The sequence below is a fragment of the Protopterus annectens genome, chromosome 9.part0, assembly GCF_019279795.1.
Source record: "Protopterus annectens isolate FY-2018-M chromosome 9.part0, PAN1.0, whole genome shotgun sequence".
NCBI classification, from domain to species: domain Eukaryota; kingdom Metazoa; phylum Chordata; order Ceratodontiformes; family Protopteridae; genus Protopterus; species Protopterus annectens.
In genome coordinates this window covers 1154280235-1154299523 of record NC_056743.1, presented here as the reverse complement: position 1 = coordinate 1154299523, position 19289 = coordinate 1154280235, and the positions used below count along the sequence as shown (strand labels likewise).

At 38.2% G+C, this 19289-nt stretch overlaps 2 protein-coding genes across 2 annotated transcripts in view; both read right to left on the bottom strand.

Moving 5' to 3' along the window:
* The window catches only part of RNF20 (ring finger protein 20), a 1863764-nt gene that overhangs the window by 710265 nt on the left and 1134210 nt on the right, over nt 1-19289 (bottom strand). The window lies entirely within an intron of this gene.
* LOC122811886 (membrane-spanning 4-domains subfamily A member 8-like) overlaps nt 1-19289 on the bottom strand; it is a 191700-nt gene that overhangs the window by 35141 nt on the left and 137270 nt on the right. Inside the window, exon 4 of the mRNA XM_044084027.1 lies at nt 6117-6230. Coding sequence (XP_043939962.1) covers nt 6117-6230 — 114 coding nt within the window. The remainder of the gene's footprint in view (nt 1-6116; nt 6231-19289) is intronic.

Genomic DNA, 19289 nt, shown 5'->3' with positions numbered 1-19289 from the left:
AGGGCAACATTTAAAGCATTACCATAGTTCAAGCTGGAAAACATTAAAGTGCGCGCAACTATAGGAGTACTGAGGTGCTTGATGACGATGATGTTCTACATGTGAAAACATAACTGGATGACAGCTGAATATGGACTTCAAGAGTCTGCCTGTTATCAAAAATCATGCCAATATTGGGCACCTTTATTCACAAAATTAAGTTTATCACCACAGTAAAAAGTATCCAGTGACAAAACTGGAAGGGAAGAGTTTCATAGAGTAGCTCAAATGATCAGAGCTACTCTATTAGGTGTTGAGTACAAATTTGTTGCTAACAACCTAATCATGGATACATTCCAAATTGAAAGGGTAAAAAGGGCTAACAGATTCCCGAGGGGAAGAGAGGTAGACCTGTGTATTATCAGCATGACAGTGGTACTGCAAACCTCTCAAATGAATAATGACTTCTAGGGGCAAAATAAAGATGTTAAAAGTAGTGGACCAACAACAGAACCTTGTGATGCTCCACAAAACAAACAGTGGGAAGACGAAGAGCTAACCCCTAACACCAGCTTCTGGACATGCCCTGATAAATAAGTAAGCCAATCAAGGACAGTTCCAGAGAGTCCACAATAATGTTTTAGATTATCTAAAAGAATAGAATGGTCCACTAAATCAAATGCTGACAAAAGATCAAGGAGGAACAAAATTAAAACTAATGTTGAATTTTCACAACTAGAATATTAAAATCTAAGAGGTCTCAGTGCTGTGTCTTGCCCTAAATCCACATTGGAATGGGTCTACAATGGCCTGCCTTTTCAAAAATGACTACAGCTGACAGTAAATCGATTTCTCAAGAGTCTTTTCCAAAAAGTGTAAGGTTCGAGATAGGGCAATAGTTATCAAGATCATCAGGATCCAAGGCAGCATTTTTAAGGACTGAAGTAACCAATAACTCGTTTAATAAGAGGACTTCACCAAACCTAAAATAGGTGATGATAATCTCATAAATCAGTGGGACAACAGCCATTAGAGATGCCTCCACAAACCTAAAAATGCATAGGTCAAAAATAAATAAATAAAATTAGTGTTACTCATCTTGGAGATTTTAATGTAGAGGTTATTAATGTCAGGAATGGCACTCTTTCCATTAGAGTGTAAAGTTTCCTCTCTATGACAAACAATGAGGCATAAAGGGCTCAGAAAATGTAGTAAAGATATAATCCAGGTGATTTTTAAAGAGAAATGATGTTCAGCAAGTTCATATTCCCTAGTAGAAAAAAAAAGATGGTCTAATGTGAAGATATCATGGACTAGACAGGCAATCACTTACTTTAAATAATGTAGTCGGATGGTTGTCAGCTTGTAGTACCTTAGAAAAACATCTTTAACCTAACACAATGTAGATTTCCATGTAATCTTCACAAGAACTACTTTCCCTTCCTGCTAAATGTTTCATCACTTCCATATAAATGCAAAAAATGAACATCTACATACATACATACATACAAATGTTTCAAGCATGGGCATTAAAGCCCTTCTAGCTTGCCAATATGCCAAAACACTTGTTCCCATAATAAATGTCCAGGCTGTTCTTAAAATATCTAAACTAGTACTTGCTTTAATGTAATTTGGTAGCCTGTTCCAAGCATCAGCTACTCTGTCAGAGAACCAATTAGTACACTTTTCATTCCTATAGAATCTTCTAGATAGGTTAATTGATGATTCTCTAGCACTTTTTGATAACCCCAATCATTCCGAGAGGTAGTTGTCCCTAAATGCCTTATATACCCAGATAAGATCTCCTCTTAAATATCTGTAAGAGACACTGTACAAGTTCAGATACTTTAGTCTTTCATAATAACTTATACTAAGGGCATCCATGGATGTGAAAATCTATTTCTGCTGTACTCTTTCCAGTTTATTCATGCTTGTTTTCCTATAGGGTTTCCATATTGTTATTCCATACTCAAGTTTGGGTCTAATGTAACTAACAAACAAGGACTTCATTATGTTTGATTTCCTAGACTTTATAAATCTTTTTATACAACCTATAGTTCTATAACTAGCATTAACCAATTGGTTGATATGATTAGAAAAACTCATAGCTGAATCTACCCATATACCCAGGTCCTTAAATGAGTCTACAGTTTCAATCACTTTGTGCTGTATTAAATATTCACTTTTCAGTTTATGTCTCCCAAATCTCATATGCTTAGTTTTTGATGTATTTATCAACATATTATTCTCCTGTGCCCAAATGGAGAATTTAGTCAAATTCTTTGCAGACATGCCTTATCTGTAACACTTGTAATCAGTTTACCCAATTTCAGGTCGTCAGCATATAGACTGTAGAACACCTCAGATGAAAAAGTAAGGCCGGAAAGATACAATTTAAACAAGTAAGGGCCTAGTACAGAGCCCTGTGAGACACCTTGACTGTAACCAAGGATTTCACCTGTCCAGTTGCTGTATGATACTTGCCATGTCCTATTCGTAAGCCATGCAGCTATCCATCTTATCAACAGTACATCAATACCTACTTGTACTAATTTATTGATCAGTGTTTTGTGCATGACCCTGTCAAATGCACAAGTTAAATCTATACAAATCACAACACAGCACAATTTTTCATTCATAGCTGTTATTATACTGTTATAGAACATCATGTTACAGGTGGTAATCGATTTATTTTCAACATATGCATGCTGATATATGGTTTCAAGCCCCAACCTAGGTCTTTTTGTGCTAACCTGATAAAAAGGAAATGCTTGGTAGGTTCTTGGAAATGCTCGTTTTCCTAATAAATGTGATCTCTTGGCTTTAGACTATGCTTCATTTTCCACTTCTTAATTTTCTTGCATTTACTGAACTTTTAGGAAGGTAAAATTGGCACCGTAAGAGCACAACAGCAGTAAAGTGATGGGTTTCTGTAGAGGAACCATGTCACATTTGCCAATAAAACTGTCTTAGGTTTGGTAGCATTTAGAGTAAACCAGCTGTTTTCATGTCACCACTGAGGCTTCCTGACTCCATTTTGAAGCTGGCATCATTGCTAAGATAACGTGATCTACAACATCCTGTGTTGTACTAGCTCAGTCCTGACACAGTGTTTCCTCATTCTGTTCAAAAATAATGGTACGGCTTTACTCCAGGACAGTTCTCTGTGCTTTAAAATCCTTATTGTCCATGTGACTCTGTCACCTCCACTTTACATAACTGCTAGACACCAAGTGTGGAGTAGTAATGCTTCCTGTAGGTTGGTCATTCATAAATGAGGTGTGTGTGTGTGTGTGTGTGTGTGTGTGTGTGTGTGTGTGTGTGTGTGTGTGTGTGTGTGTGTGTGAGAGAGAGAGAGAGATAGTGATGGCTATAGATTACTGTAGCATAAAAGAAGCATATCACAAAACATCAGATTAAGAGTACTGAAATTCAATACCTTCAGACACTGCACACAGTTTCTAATTCTGCAAACCTCTGAGGTCATATAATGGCTTGAGTTGTAACTTAAAAGGTCTTTGGTATGGCTCACTCATTTGCTTAATAAACTCTAAGAAATATTCCAGTTTGGGAAGATGCAGTCTTCTTTATGGGTGCATGGTCATGGAGTAGGTCTTGTATAAGTAAGAGGGTTGTTGGGAGTGTGGGAGTTGCAACCCACCTTGTACAATGGTTGCTGAAATTTACTTTTACATGGATTGTTAGACATTTAAGTAGTTTATATTTGGATGTACCTTCTATTTCTGTGTATTACTGAACTGAGAGTTGCTGAGAAAAACGTTGTTGTTGTGGGTGCAGTTCTTTGACTTGTAATATAGCATTCAACTTCTTTAGATGAATCCAAAATAAGCACCTACAAATTAAAGGTTATGTTTTTTACTTCTACTATGGATCACAGTTGAAGCTTGAACTATAGGGGCACAATCAGTCAAAGCTCCAACCACATAAAAACACCTAAATGAAATGATTTTTAAGGTAGGCAAGTCAGACCAGTGACAAGTGGAGCACCACAGGGTTCAGTCCTGGGTCCTCTCCTGTTTGGTATCTACTTTTCTGAAGTACAGGCTAACTCAGAAGGTCTTTGGCTAACAAAGTTCACAGATGACTGTAAACTAGAAGCAATAATTGAAACTCCTAACAATGTGGACATCCTACAAAAGGGCCTCACTGAGACAGATGCCTGGTGTCAAAGCCATGGCTTCAAGCTCAATGCCAAAAAGTGCATTGTCAACCCCTTTGGTAAAAATTCTGTACCCATGAGCTACCACATAGATGGTAGTCTACTTAACACAAAGTGTGATAAGAGACCTTGGGATACAGGTGGACTGTAGTCTCTCCTTTGATAATCACATCGCAACAGTAGTCAGGAAATCCTTCTACATGGCACACATCATCACAAAAGGTTTCTCATCCAGGAAAAAAAGAGGTCATTGTTCCCCTCTACTCATCACTCATTAGACCCATTATAAAGTACAACACCCCTTTTGGTATGTACCTCACAAGACATCTACAACAACTGGAAAGGCCGCAGAAATACTTAAAGAGAATTACTGGCCTCAAACAGATGCCCTATGCAGACAGTCTCAAAAAAACTCCAGCTTTACTCCATCACATATTGCCTACTCAGAGGTGATCTCTGCCCAACATATAAAGCCAAGTTAAACCCAGAGCAGATGGACATGCTCCACTTAAAGAAATCCCAATCCCTCTGAGCTACACGCTCTAGGGACCTAAACCTGGTCACCACAATAAACAGAACATGCTGGAGGGATAGATTCCTGTCCTAGAGACTTCCCATACTCTGGAACAAACTATCTATCTATATGAAACAAAGCTCCTCATTAGCACTCCAAGAAAAATCTTGATGACTAGCTGGGAAATAGGAAATTCTCCCCGGGGATCACCTGTATGGCTCTGCTTAACAGGGGCAAAGGAAAACAATTTTCTTGGGTGGTGAAAGCCAGGCTACCTTTTTGGCTAGGCTTGTATAGGCCCTAGGGCCGATAGCCTAGTACCTACCTATGAACCTATGAAACCACTACAACTCACTGTGTGGGACAGGTTCACCACCAGCACATCAGTTGTTCATATGTATTATCTCAATGGTCACAACCACAGAGAAGAGAGAAATCAAAGCTCTGTGCATCACTGCTAGTACAGTAACACAAACAAGCAATAATTTCCTCTGAGAGGACACAACTGATGAGTTGAATTTCATTCACTTGGGTTCAATAAGTTGAAATCACATCCATTTCATGTCCTTGCAAGGAAACCAACTTTCTAGAAAAGAATGGATCATCTTCCCAGGTGTTTGGGGGGGGGGGGACCTACAGACAAATTAAGTCAAAGAAGGATAGAGGGGCTCATTAACGTATCCTTGTGTAGCATTTTTCAACTAGTCTGGTTTATTAGTTTTAAGATAATTTTCTATGAAGTAACTACAGAAGTCCATTTTATTTCCTTATACAGTGCAAAAACTTTCAGTATTTTTTTTCCTTTCTCCTTATGCAAGCCTCTTCCTTGACTGAAGATGGGATACTTCCAGACAACCATATTACTGCCATTTACCACACGAGATTAAGGTGTACATTTTATAATAGTTGTTGATTTTTTCAGATTTCTTCTCTCTCTCTCTTTAGTTGCTTCAAGGAGTTCACACCAGCCCATAGTCAACTTTTGACCATACCATGTCAGACTAAAGTAATTGCCAGTGTTCTGCAAGGTTATATCACCATATGGGTTACAGTTAAACTGTCCTAAAACTTGTCATACATATTCATACAGCATGTAACTATTAAAATCATTTTGTTACCAAATACAATCTCTTCTGTACAACTGTTAGTATATACTTTGAAGTTTTTAGCAGGAAAAGAAAGTTAACAGTATTTATCACTATGCAGTAGTGTTAGGATGTAGACTGAATATTATGTCAAGAGTTCATTACTATTAGTTTACTAAACAATCTGGTACAAAAAATGTATTTTCTGAGCTACACTTATCCACATCTCTTACAATTCTGACTCGAAGGTAATCATACTCTTTCCTTTAATATTAAGCAAAAGGGGCTCAGAGCCCAATCAGGACAGAGGTTATTTTAAATGGAAATTCACAGAAAATCACAAACCAAAAACTATTACCTGTGGAAGGCAACATCTGCTGGAAGGAGAGGTCTTAAATGTGTACACAGACAGTGAAACGGCGATGAGTTCCTCAAGTAAGCAGAAAATAATCATAATAGACTTTAATGCTGGCTGCAGAGACAAAAACAGGAAAAGAATCAAGCTTGTACCGTATGCTTATTTAATGTTCTTTCGTCAAGTCATGCTGCCTTTTCTGCCTTAATGGTGAATGCCCATCACCCATTCCAATTCATCGAAGGCATTCACTTTCAAATACAGTAAAATAAACATGCTTGTTGAATACCAGTAAAACATTAAAAATGTTCACTACATGACAGAGTGAGTCCCTAGTGCATCTCTTGGAAATGACATCTGAATACTGGTTTCAAGGGTTGGGAGAGTAGGGCGCTGGTGGATAAGAATGGAAATAAATGGTTGTTGGCTGGCTCATCCACTTAGAGGGACAGGGTTGCTGGGCTTAGTTTAAGACCGAGTGGTGACACTTGGCATTTTTATGCATTCTACTTCCACTTTGCTGACCAGGTTGGTCCCACTCAGCCAATGGCCTCTTTTCATAATAGACTCGAGGTGATATTGGCCAAGTAAGCAACCCTTTCACACTTGTCGTCAGGTGCATTATTGTGTTAGATAACATGTTTTGCTCAATCCAGAAGTGCACACATCATAAAACCATGGATTCCTGTATCTTGCCATTGCAGGTATTATATGTCAGCTGCTGACCAGCAGGGGGCATGCATACCACCTCTTGACTCTTACCCCTACCAACAAGAGGCAAAGAGTACAGAAGTCACCGAAAATGAATCCGTCAGATATTTGATAGAAGGACAGGGTAGTCACAAGGGGAACAACAAATATTTTGATATAGGGGATTGAATAAAGGAAAGAACAACTCATCAGGAAGTTTTAAGAGAACTGAGTTACTGTGTGTAATGTCTTATTTCCATTGGGTTAAGCAATGTATGAACCACATAAGTGAAGTTAGATGGAAAGAGTCGTTATCAAAGCTCTAAGCTGGGAAAGTAAACCAAGCTGTGTTCAGATATCTGTACTTATTTGCTGAAATATAAAGCAAAGGTGTATTTACAACAGTTTCAAACTGTATGCATGTATTTCAGTCAAATGATCCAATGTTGTATCTTAATAACTGACATTTTTCTCATTTTGATATACACATATTTCAAAGTATTGCCAAATTCTGTTTTATACTTCATTGAAATTCATTTGACTGTTGTTTTATGAAGCAGCCCTCTTTCAAGTGACCCACGTCCCTTGTCTTCATGAATGAGGTTCTTGTGTCAGGATAGTGAGCCTTTTACATTTCCCTATCAAATTGACTTCACCTTTGCATGGTTTAAATTCCTTCTTATTTCTCATTTACAACTGAATATATTACAACAGGAATATCTGTATGTAATACAAGGTGTATGCTAATTATGGTCCAGTACTGAAAGAAAAAAAAACCTTGTTATAGACTGGTTCATAAGAACCTCCATACAACAAGCTTGTTACAGACCAGTTATTTATAACAAGCTTGTTAGGAGGTGTTTGCAAGCAGATTTAACCATAGCAACAGAACTATCAAACGCAAAAAAAAAAAAAGTGTCTTGCTTGCAGTATATGGAAAACAATCCAGTCTTTGAAAAAAAAAATGCTCTGAGCAATGGATATACTTTTGCACTGTATGATTTTCATCAATATCCCTAATCTTATCTCAGTTTTTGATTTTGTTCCAACCTAAGTTTTAAATTTGTTATGCAACAGTAATGATTACAGAACACTTGTGATGTAAATTTGAATTAAAGACTTTGAACTTTTCAGAAAATGCATGTTAAGGCAGACTAATACTGTACATGTTCAAAATGAGAAGCACCAATGTTTAAAAAAGCATTGCTTTATATATGGTCTTTGGACACTGACATGTTACTTTTGTGGTAACAAAAAATAGCCACAAACAGCTTTAAAACTGTTAGGTCTTCATACTGTAATAGTTCAGAAGCTGGTAGTATAACAGTTTAGCCATGAATCTGCATGCATTACAAATAATTAGACTGGAACTCCTATCATTATCTTTCATTTGCTCTCAAAATATATTCCAAAAATTACCTTTCAAGGTGAATTTATTGAGTCCATTTCTCAAACTCATGACAATATATGTGTCTAGATGAAAAAATGAGAGTGGCCATTATCTTGTTTTCTTCATACAGATGTCCTAGGTACGAAGAATGTGGCTATCATTGTTTGAGAATGATGTGTGTGAAAGCAAAGGGTATGATCACTGTCAAATTATATGCCAGCAAACCATATCCATGACCGATCTTCTCAGATCAATAAGATGAAATAATTACTGTATGCATTATATTTATGCGACTTCTTCACAGTCAAAAGGGCACATTCCACTGGAAATGTATCAGGGAAAAAGAGAAGCTAGTGTTTTGGCATTCATAAAAATCCAAAGGAGCCACAGCCCATATTTTAGTTCTTGTATTGCTTACTATAATTTCACTTTCTCCCTAATGCAAAATGTCTGTAGATTCACAACAAAACTTGCAGGTTTACTTTTTTCTTGCAAGGTGTGAATACATTTCTCAAAATCATAAATGTATTTTCTTTTATAACATAAGAAAATCACTATCACTCTGCCCTTGAAAAATGATTTTTGAGGATTTGAAATGTTATTACAGAAAAACTTGAAATGAGTTACTGAAGCTGACTTGGTGCTCAGAAATTTAGTGTGCAGCTGTTTTTACCTCTGCATCTAGGGCACAAACTGGAGTACAGTTTATAAGAATCCAGATATGTTGTACAAAATAGTTCTATTAGAAAATGTCAAACTCCTGAGAGATACAACCGGTGTCAGTAATTTCTATCAGTATGCTTATGTGTCCATTACAAACTATCATGTTGCCAAGTTGCATTACATTTAACTTCCATTAGCTTTGAGTATACAATTTCTACTTGGGATGGCATAATACAGCCCACATACATACCATGTCTTTGGATTATAAATAGATCAGCAGTTAAAAATCATAGATATTTCAACAGGCAGTGCAGCATTTCATTATTACATATAGGGTAAGGCCATACACCCAATGCAATGACAAAGGCAGTGCATTGCTTTGTAACTCAGGGCAGAGATGTACTTAAACCTGTGAGGACAGTGCAGCATTCATGAAGTGAGTTTTGTATCAAATTATTTCAGAAGCTTCTGAACTTTTTGAGATGAAATATCACAGTTGAACTGACATATGGCCTGATACACATGTTCCAATGCAATATTTTAGAAAACTTCTTCTGTCATAGTATGGAATTAAACTTGGTTTCTATTGGGGGCTATATGAACTCCTCTCAAAAGGCAGTATGAAAGTAATTTACAAAACATATGAAAACTCTGATATGAAGGATATCAGAAGATATAAATTGTCCATATTTCAATACATAAGGTGACATTTCTTACTACATATAGGGTAAGGCATAAACTAAATGTACCAAGCAGAGCCATAGCTGGTGTGGGGTGAAAGAAGCAGCCACCACAGGTACAAACATATTAGGGATTGAGACAGTCAGATCCTTGTCAATCTTCAGTGCATAATAGCATTTAAAAATAAATGTTGGTTTTGTATTTGTGGTCAAAATTGAAGAACTGTAGTGCTCGGTTTGTGTAAAACTGTAGCAGCTGCTTGCGACAAGTTTAGCAAGCAGTTTGCTATACTTTAAAAGAAAATATACTTTTTTGCTAATTCTCCAAAGTATATGTGTGTGTGTGTGGAGGGGTCCACACACAAAAAAAAAGTCTAACTACACCTGATATTGAAACACAGGCTGAGAAAGCCAATGAGCTTCCATGTAAATAGTGGTTGACAACTTGAGTAAAGTTGCAATCAAGTGTGCTGTACACAAGAGACTCAGTTTCATAACATTTTAATATAAACTGTCATGCAGGAAGTGGCATTTAGACTGATACACAGGCTCTAAGTAGTAGTAGTGTTTAAGAGGACTTTTGGTATCAGAGTCTAGCATTCTCTCTGGTTTCCATGGGGGTACTTTATGATCTCTCTGTAAAGGGCATAGAGAACTAATGCATGGATCATGTGTGTATACTAAGTTGTCATTGTTACATCATAAGTGAAAATCAAATATTTCACTTGATTGGGCAACATTTCTGATACAGCATAAAGAATGAGACTAAAAGTCCATGTAATGAAAAGCAGGTGGTGTTGAATTATATAAACTTAGAGACATTTGCTCCTATATTGTCGAATATATTTAAAGGGTACAAAGAGAGGGAGATTTTTCCCATTTGATAATGTGGGCAGGTAGAGTTACAGCTCTTTTTCAGAAAGGAGAACTAGCTGACCTAAGATACTACATGGTCAAGGACTAACTGATCACTCATGAAACAGGAGTACTTCTTAATCTGTTGAAGGAGTTGGATTAAGTTTGTAGAAGGTATACTATGCCCACTTGTTTATATCTCAAAGATAACCTTTGATGCTTGCTTATTTTTCCAACTTTTGTTTAATAAATATTTCATAAGAAGACAGACACTACGTTTTGCGTGTTGACTTCAATTTTGTATTTGATAATTTAAGTTAGAATAAAAGTTCGGAAATGTAGGATAGAGGGGTCATTAAACATTTCACAGGTTCATATGTTCATAATAAATTCTTCAGCACTATACACTTCAGCCTGGGTCTCTACGGAAATGTCTATGAAGATTCAGCCTGGGTCTCTACGGAAATGTCTATGAAGATTCAGCTGACCAAAGTCTAAAACAAAGGGATGCGGCAGGGTTGCTTGCTGGCACCATGGATCTCTCTCACTTACATTGAAAAGATATTCAATATTCTTTAAAAAGTACAGTTGTGTACACTTACCATAAATGTAGATGTTCAAGTGTATTCACTGTTGCAGTCATTACATTTGGGTAATCCTGTTGGCAGATTGCCCTCAGCCGGCCTAAATTCCAAAGTCTTGGGTCCTGCGTTGGCTGCTATCGCCCCTTCCCTGACATCAGGTTGTTAGGGGTATAAAAGAAGCAGCTGACGTCATTTTCTTCAGTTTTTCTTGCCCCAGATGTCAGGTGCCCCCAAAAAGGGTAGCCAACATATATATATATATATATATATATATATATATATATATATATATATATATATATATATATATATATATATATATATATATATATATATATATATATATATATATTATATATATATATATATATATATATATATATATATATATATATATATATATATATATATATATATATATATATATATATATATATATATATATATATATATATATATATATATATATATATATATATATATATTTATATATATATATATATATATATATATATATATATATATATATATATATATTTCAGAAATACACCAATATAAATTTTACCTTCATCTATAAGCAAATACACCACATAGGTAGTATAAATCAAAGAAGAAAGATAAGATCCCAAAGAAAAAAAAGGGGAAGGTGGGTGGGTAACCTGGACTGCAACAGTGAATACACTCTAACATCTACATTTATGTTAAGTGTACAGAACTGTACTATGTTCTTCATGTTTCACTGTTGCAGTCATTACATTTGGGTAGAGTCCCAAAGCTATGGTTGGGAGGCTGGAACTAGACAGCAGTAGGAGTGACTGAGGCCCTGCAGAACTGCAGTGGCAAAGCCTGCCCTGGATTTAGAGTAGAGTGGCAGATGTTAATGCTTTGTAAAGGTGTGCACTGAACTCCAAGTAGTCGCCTCTAAAATGTCTGTGGTTGGAACTCCCCTGAGAAAGGCTGCTGAGGTGGCTGCAGCTCTGGTGGAATGAGGCCTAATGCCCTTAGGCACTGGCTTGCCATGGTGTAAGTAGCAGAAACGAATGCAGTGGCCTAACCACTTATAGTCTGCTTTGAGAAAGGCTTTCCTTGTGATCCTGCAGCATGTGCCACTAGTAATTGATCCATCTTCCTGAAAGCTTTGGTTCTGTACAAGTAGAATCTAAGCTGTCTGTGTACGTCCAAAGAATGCAGAATTCTCTTCCCCCTTGTTCTGTGGATTTGGGTAAAATGTTGGCAGATGGATGGCTTGGTTAAGAGACACACTTGACACTACTTTAGATATAATGTTGGGTTTGTCCTCAGTGAGACCCTGTCTGGATGAAAAATGATGAAAAGTTCCACAGCCATGAGAGCCTGTAGCTCTGAAACTCATTTTGCAGAAGTAATTGCTAAGAGCAGAACTGTTCTCCAAGATAAAAACTTCATATCAGCAGTAGCAGCTAGCTCAAAAGGAGGCAGGGTGAGCTTTTCCAAGACACAGTTGAGGTCCCATGCAGGTATTGGTAGTCTCCTTGGGGGCCTTACATTTTTAGCTCCTCTGAGGTACTGCCTTAATAAAGGGTGAGAAGAAAGTGGTGGCTCTGTATTGTAATGAGCCGAAATGGCAGAGGCATGAATTTTTATTGATGAAAAAGATAGGCCATTGTCCAGCGTCTCAGTTAAGTATTGCAAAATCTGAGGAATATTTGGTACCACTGTATCAGTTCCTTAGAATCTCTTCCATTTTCCAGCATAAGACTTTCTAGTACTAGGCCTTTTGGCTTCCAGAATGACATCCATCACAGCTTTACTTAGAGGTGTTTTTTGTGTGACTACATTATTCCCCATGCTGCCAAGTTTAATGTCCTGAGTTGGCTGTGCATGATCTGATTGTCTTGCTGGGACAGTAGTCGAGGTATTTGAGGTAAGGTCCAAGCTGGGTATAGAGATAAGTTTCTTAGTATTGGATAACAATACTGGCGTGGCCAGTCTAGGGCAATCAGTATCATTTTTGGCTTCTCCTGTCTGACCTTTAGGAGCACCTTGGGGAGGAGAGGCAGTGGCGGAAAGGCATATACTGATAGGTTTTTCCAGCTCAAAGATAGGGCGTCCACTTTCCATGCTTGTCTGTGATAAGTCCTTGTGCAGAATCTTTTTAGTTGGTAATTGAGAGGGGAGGTAAATAGATCTATGTCCAGGCATCCCCATTTCCTTGCTATCATGCTGAAGACTTGTGGATCCAGCTTCCATTCGTGGGGATCCATGAGGTTTTTCCTTTCCTGGCAGGAATTGTGCCTGCAGATGTACTTGGTAAGTCAAAGCTGTGTCCCACAAGGTCATGGCTAGTCTGCAAAGGGGGTAAGAATGTGTGCCCCCTTGCTTGTTTATATACCACATGACCATGGTGTTGTCTGTCTTTATCAGTAGTTGTCCCGGATGCAGTAGGTCCTTGAAGGCTGTCAGGGCATTTTGAACAGCTAACATCTCTTTTTGATTGATATGTAGATGCATTTGGTTTGAGGACCATGTGCCCTGAATGCATCTTCCTGCCATGTGGGCTCCCCAGGCATAGTCTGATGCATCCTTTGTTAGTGTCTGCCTGGCTGGAGGCAATGTGAATGGCTGTCCCTTGTTCTGGTGACCAGCCTTTGCCCACCATCAAAATTCCCGTTGCAGGCAGGGAATGAGAGTAATGACTGTTTCCAGGCTGTGGCAATGTTGAGTCCAAAAACTTGTTAGGTACCATTGAAGTTTCCTCATATGCAGTCTTGCATATGGAATTAGTATGATGCAGGATGCCATGAAGCCAAAAGCCTGCAGAATTTTTCTTGCAGATAACTGGGCCTTTGTTGCCAACATTTTGAAATAGGCAGTCAGTTGTCTTTGCTTGTCTGGCGTGAGATAAGCCATCTGGGCAGTTGTATTCAAGCTTGCACCCAGGAATATTATCTCTTGTGAGGGTACTAGTTTTGATTTATTTTTGTTGACTGTGTACCCTAGGCATGTTAGAAGTCTTTTCACAAACGCCAGATGTTGAAGAAGAATGTCCTTGTTCTCTGCTTGAATAAGACAGTTGTCCAAGTAAGGATATATTTGTATTCCACTTTGTCTGCAGAATGCAATTACTGGTGCCAGGCACTTTGTAAAGACCCTGGGTGCAGTAGATAAGCCAAAGGGCAATGCAGATAATTGGTAATGCACTGAACCAGCCTTGAGTCTTGGGTATCTTCTGCATGATTGTCTGACTGGAACATGCAGATATGCCTCTTTTAGATCTAAAGTCACAAGCCAAGCATTCTTCCCCAGCATGGGCAGAAGCTGCTGCAAAGTCAACATTTTGAATTTTAGAATATCCAGGAAGGTGTTCAAAATATATAGGTCCAGTATCGGCCTCCAGGCCTTGTCCTTTCTGGGTAACAAGAACAGTCTTGAGTAAAATCCTTGTCCCTGCTCTTGCTCTGGTACTTGTTGAATGGCCCCCATGTCCATGAGGAATGAGACTTGTTTTTGTGCCTCTGCCCATTAATTTTTTGGCAGATATGGCCAGTCATTTGCCTTTGGTAGAGTATGGAAGTGGAACTTGTAGCTTGTGACACTATGTTTAGAACCCACTTGTCCTGGGTTATGATGTGCCAATTTTGAGCAAAAAGTGCTAATTTTCCCCCTAAAGGTGCTGCCAGAAGATAAGTGCTGCTTGGTGCCGGCAGGGAGAAGTCATTGGGACTGTTTTCTGTATGTTTGTGATCTATCTTCTCCAGCTTTGGAGGTAGAAGCACCCCATTGCTTGGGCCTATAAGCACCTTGTGCCTGGGATCTGCCACTAGGGCATCTGGGTCCACCCCTTTGAGGTATGTCTGACAGAGGAAACAACCAATTGTTTGTAGGCTAGTGTGTACTAAATCTGGGTGGCTGTACCCGTAAAAAATCTTTGACAGTTTGCATAGATTTAGCTTTATCCTCCATTTTCTTTAACACCTCTTCTACCTTAACACCAAACAAAGTATCATGCTGTAAAGGTGCATCTAGTAATTTAACTTTAACATGATCAGGCAGATTTTGTTCCTTTAACCAAGCATGCCTCCTAATTACAGAACCCGTAACTGCAGCCCTGCAGGAGACCTCCAAAGAATCAAAACCGCATTGCAAAGTATGTTTTCCAACTTGTTCTGCTGCATACAATAAATCCTGCATTTCCTTGTTTTCTGCACATTCAGAACTTAACATTTTCTGTTTAAGCAATCCCATGACATGTTGCTGATACTTAAGCATATGAAACTGACAGTTTAAGGCCCTTATAGCCGAAGTTGCAGAGGTGTAAACCTTTTTTCCCTATCTAGTGTCCTTGAATCTCTGTCAGAGGGGGTTGTTTTTTTGCAGTGGAAGCCTTAACCCCCTTTAGACCCTGTGATATAGTTTCTGGGTCAGCAGCAGGGTTTTTAAAAAGAAATTTGTGCGAGTCAGGAACCCTGTAATACCGGTCAGGCTTAACAGGAGCTGGGGGTAAGGAGTCAGGAGTCAGACTAGACTCCGAAAACACATCATCTACAATGTCTAACACAGGTGGGATGGCTAGAGGCCTGTGCTGAGGTAGTAATAGAAAATCCTTAAGCCTCTTTTTAGATTCTGAAAAATCTTGACTCTCCTAGTAGAAATGCTCCCTCATGGTGTGCAAGGTTTCCTCAAAGGAATAGTCCTCAGGAGGAAATGCTGAAGGTATAGATTCTTCAGCATCAGAATCTTCATAGGGGGAAGAGAATATTCATGTTCAGAAGAGGAATCAGAAGAAATAGAAACCTGATCTGAAGATTCATAGTCAGTGTCATGCCTAGGCCTCTTATCAGGAGGGGGACGGGAAGCCCTGATCAAGGTAATCAAGTCTTTGGCCATTTTGAGCATCTGTTTTTTGGGCATAGAGGCCTGTCCATGTGGCTCTTGAGTTTGTTTCCTTGCTTTAGAAGGTGCTTTAGTCTTTTCCTTTGAAGCTGAAGTCGTTTTAATGTAAAGATGTTTAGGTTTGAATAAACCCTCAGAAGCTGGTACCTGCTCAGTGGCTCCGGACCCATCTGAGGGATTAGTGTCCGAGGCTGCAATACCTTGAGTATCCAGCGGCATGGCCGACTCCACGTGGTAGTCGGTAGCGGCCTACGACTCTAAGGTAGTGGGCATCAGGGGCTGCGAAAGCGCCTCACTGAGAACCGGCGAATGGCTTAGGAGAAGCTTCATCGTCGGTTTTGGGCCTCAGTTGTTTTTCTCTATCCTTTCCTTTGCATTTTTTGTAAACTCCGGTAGTCGGATGGCTATCCAATGACATTCCAGGGTAATTAAATTGGCGTCCAAAAAAGTTTAAAGCAAAATCATACCGACGTTTAATAGTGCGTTGGTTAAATCTAGCACAAAACCGACAACCAGAAACGTTGTGATCAGGGCCTAGGCAAGGAATACAGTAAGAATGAAAATCCTTATGAGGTATTTGCTTCCCACAAGAAATACAGTTATTAACTTTTTCTGACATTGGTCTGGAGCAAGAAAAAAGTTTCCCCAATGGAATACTTAGCTTTATTGAAGACTTCGGATTTGAAACTCAAATATGAAAATCTCAGGAGTTGGCCGACCGGCACTTGCGAACTGCTTCTGCTGCGGGCACCGCGTGGCAAGAAAGACTGAAGAAAATGGTGTCAGCTGCTTCTTTTATACCCCTGACAACCTGACGTCAGGGAAGGGGCGACAGCAGCCAATGCAGGACCTGAGACTTTGGAATTAAGGCCGGCTGAGGGCAACCTCCAGCAGGATTACCCAAATGTAATGACTGCAACAGTGAAATACGAAGAACATTGTTAGTGTGGATGCACCAAAAATAAAATATATACCCAGTTATTCAATGCGTAGATGATCTTCTGATATTAAAAATGACCAAAAATACATTTAAAAAGCAAATTAGTTGTTTGGAATCTGTAATAGCAGAGAAAGAACTACCCAATATTATCTATATAGGTTAATGGTCTAAATATAAATTATAAAAATAAGATTAAAGCATTTTTCAGAGACACCATTACTTTGTAATCAGCAAGTTAAATAAAGTTTGCATTGTACTGATAAGGTTGGGTATGGTATTGGGAGGTAGAACTAGTGATCATACCTTTAATATTTGTGATAAAAAGGTGCATCAATTGATGATGTGGAGAGCTGAAAATAGGGGTGATGGAAGGTCATGGAGACTCTTAACACAGTATATAAAATCAAGAAAGTAATTCATCTACCAGAGTCATTTGTTGAGATTTGACTAACTAAGTTCAGTCTTATCCAGTGAAGCATTAAGTAGATGAACCAACATTAGCTAAATGGATTAAGGTAAACACATCAGATAATTCTGTTACAATATTTGGTTAGAAGAAAGGTGATGAGCTGTATACTGACAAGATTGTATTGAATAATACAGAACATTTTTGATCAACACGGTTAATGATATTTGGATTATTAAAAAAAACTCATAACACTGAATGAAAGCTACATTTCAAATATGAACAAGTTAAAGAGTACTGTTGAAGGAAAACAGATGAAAAAACATTCTGTGGCCGAGTCATATAAATACGTTATAGTCAAGATTTGACTGACAGACTCTGCAAGACTGCTTATGATTTAAATAGGAGATCTTACTGGAGAATCTTTGGAAGCACAAGAGTGACAAAGGAGGTTTCAAAATTATGCCCCTGTGACTAGAATAGCAAAGAGCACAATTCATATATTATGATGTTATAATAAAGTTATCTACTTGAAGTTTTTCAACACAATGGAACTTTATTAACAGAAGATCCAGCTGAGATAGCAAATTTGTTATTCACCAACGAGGGCGAAGCTGCTATTATATGTTCAGCAAAACATATTTCTACGATACTGACTAAGGAAGAGAATAAAACAGCATAGATTTCACTAACTTTTACACAAGTTCATAGGTAATTTCTTGGCATGCAGTCCAGGAGACCATCAGGCAGTCTAACCAAAAAATTCAGCTGCTCCAAAGTACTGTTTTTAATTGCCATACTCAAGTTTAAAAAAAAAAAAAACGCCCAACTCAAAATACGGAAACATTCCTACAATGGGGCCAGACCCCAGGGAAGGATGGCCCCCCACCCCCACTGTAGAAGGAAGCAGCAGTCTACAATAACTGATAGAGTGGACTATTGAGGAAAAGAAAGAAATTATGTATTGTAACTATTATGCAAAAAGCCCAGAATTTCCAGACACAAGATATACAACATGATTAATAGAGAAATTAGAGGAAAGAAAAAACTTCAAGAAAAACTGTCAGAAGCTTCAAATTAAAATTTGCATTCATTAATACAACAGATTTGTGAAAAACAGTATATAGATCAAGAAACGCTGATCTGTTTGGAGAAAGAAGCATCTGAGGAAGTGCAAAACTATAAAACAAAACCAAGAGATATTTGAAAAGTATAAAAAAAAAGAGATATGGACATGGGAAAGAGACTTGATATGGTGCAATATTTATGCAAAGGAGAAAGCCAAATTAATTGATCTAAAGAAGGCAGCCCCAAAGATATTCAAAGAGAAATACAGGCAAAGGCATCTGGATATGGAAAATTTCACAATAAATAAATACCATAAAGATGGAGTGTAGAAAAGAAAATTAGTAAAGTAGAAGTTAAAAAAAATAGAAGTTGAAGATATGGAGTGCCTGCGAAGTGAAGTATTTGCTGTAGAATGTCTAACACAGGTTAAATCACAGCATGATGGAGTAGGTCCACAAAGTAAGGAGAAGCAGGAAGATGGGGAAACACCTGAAGAAGAAATATGGACATGGGAAAGAAAAACAAAAAAAAAGAGATTTAACATGGTGTAATATGTATGCAAAGGAGAAAGCAAAACTAGCCAAAATAAAAAGAGCAGCACCAAAGATAGTTGAAGAAAAATACAGGCAAAGGAACCCAGACATGGACAACTTTATAATAAAAAAATAAGACAACAAAGAGGAAAATGTAGAAAAGGAGATTAGTAATGGAGAAGTTTTGAGGTTATGGAGTACCTGCGAAGTGAAGGATTGTGTAAAAAATCTCATTCAGAAAGCACCGCAACAGGATAGAGAAATGGATATCCAAATTAAGGAGAAACCAGCAGAACAGGAAGCAATTGTCAGGTGCCATATGAAGATAATTTGGAACCTTCCACTGAAAATCAGTATAAAATGTTCACTTGAAGCTAGACAGCAAGGGAAGAACAGGAAGCTCTAGAAACTCTGATGCAGTCAGTGTTGAGGAGTGATAGCCCAGCGAGTTCCCATATGACAGAGCAACAGATGGGACAGGATGAAATTGAAGAG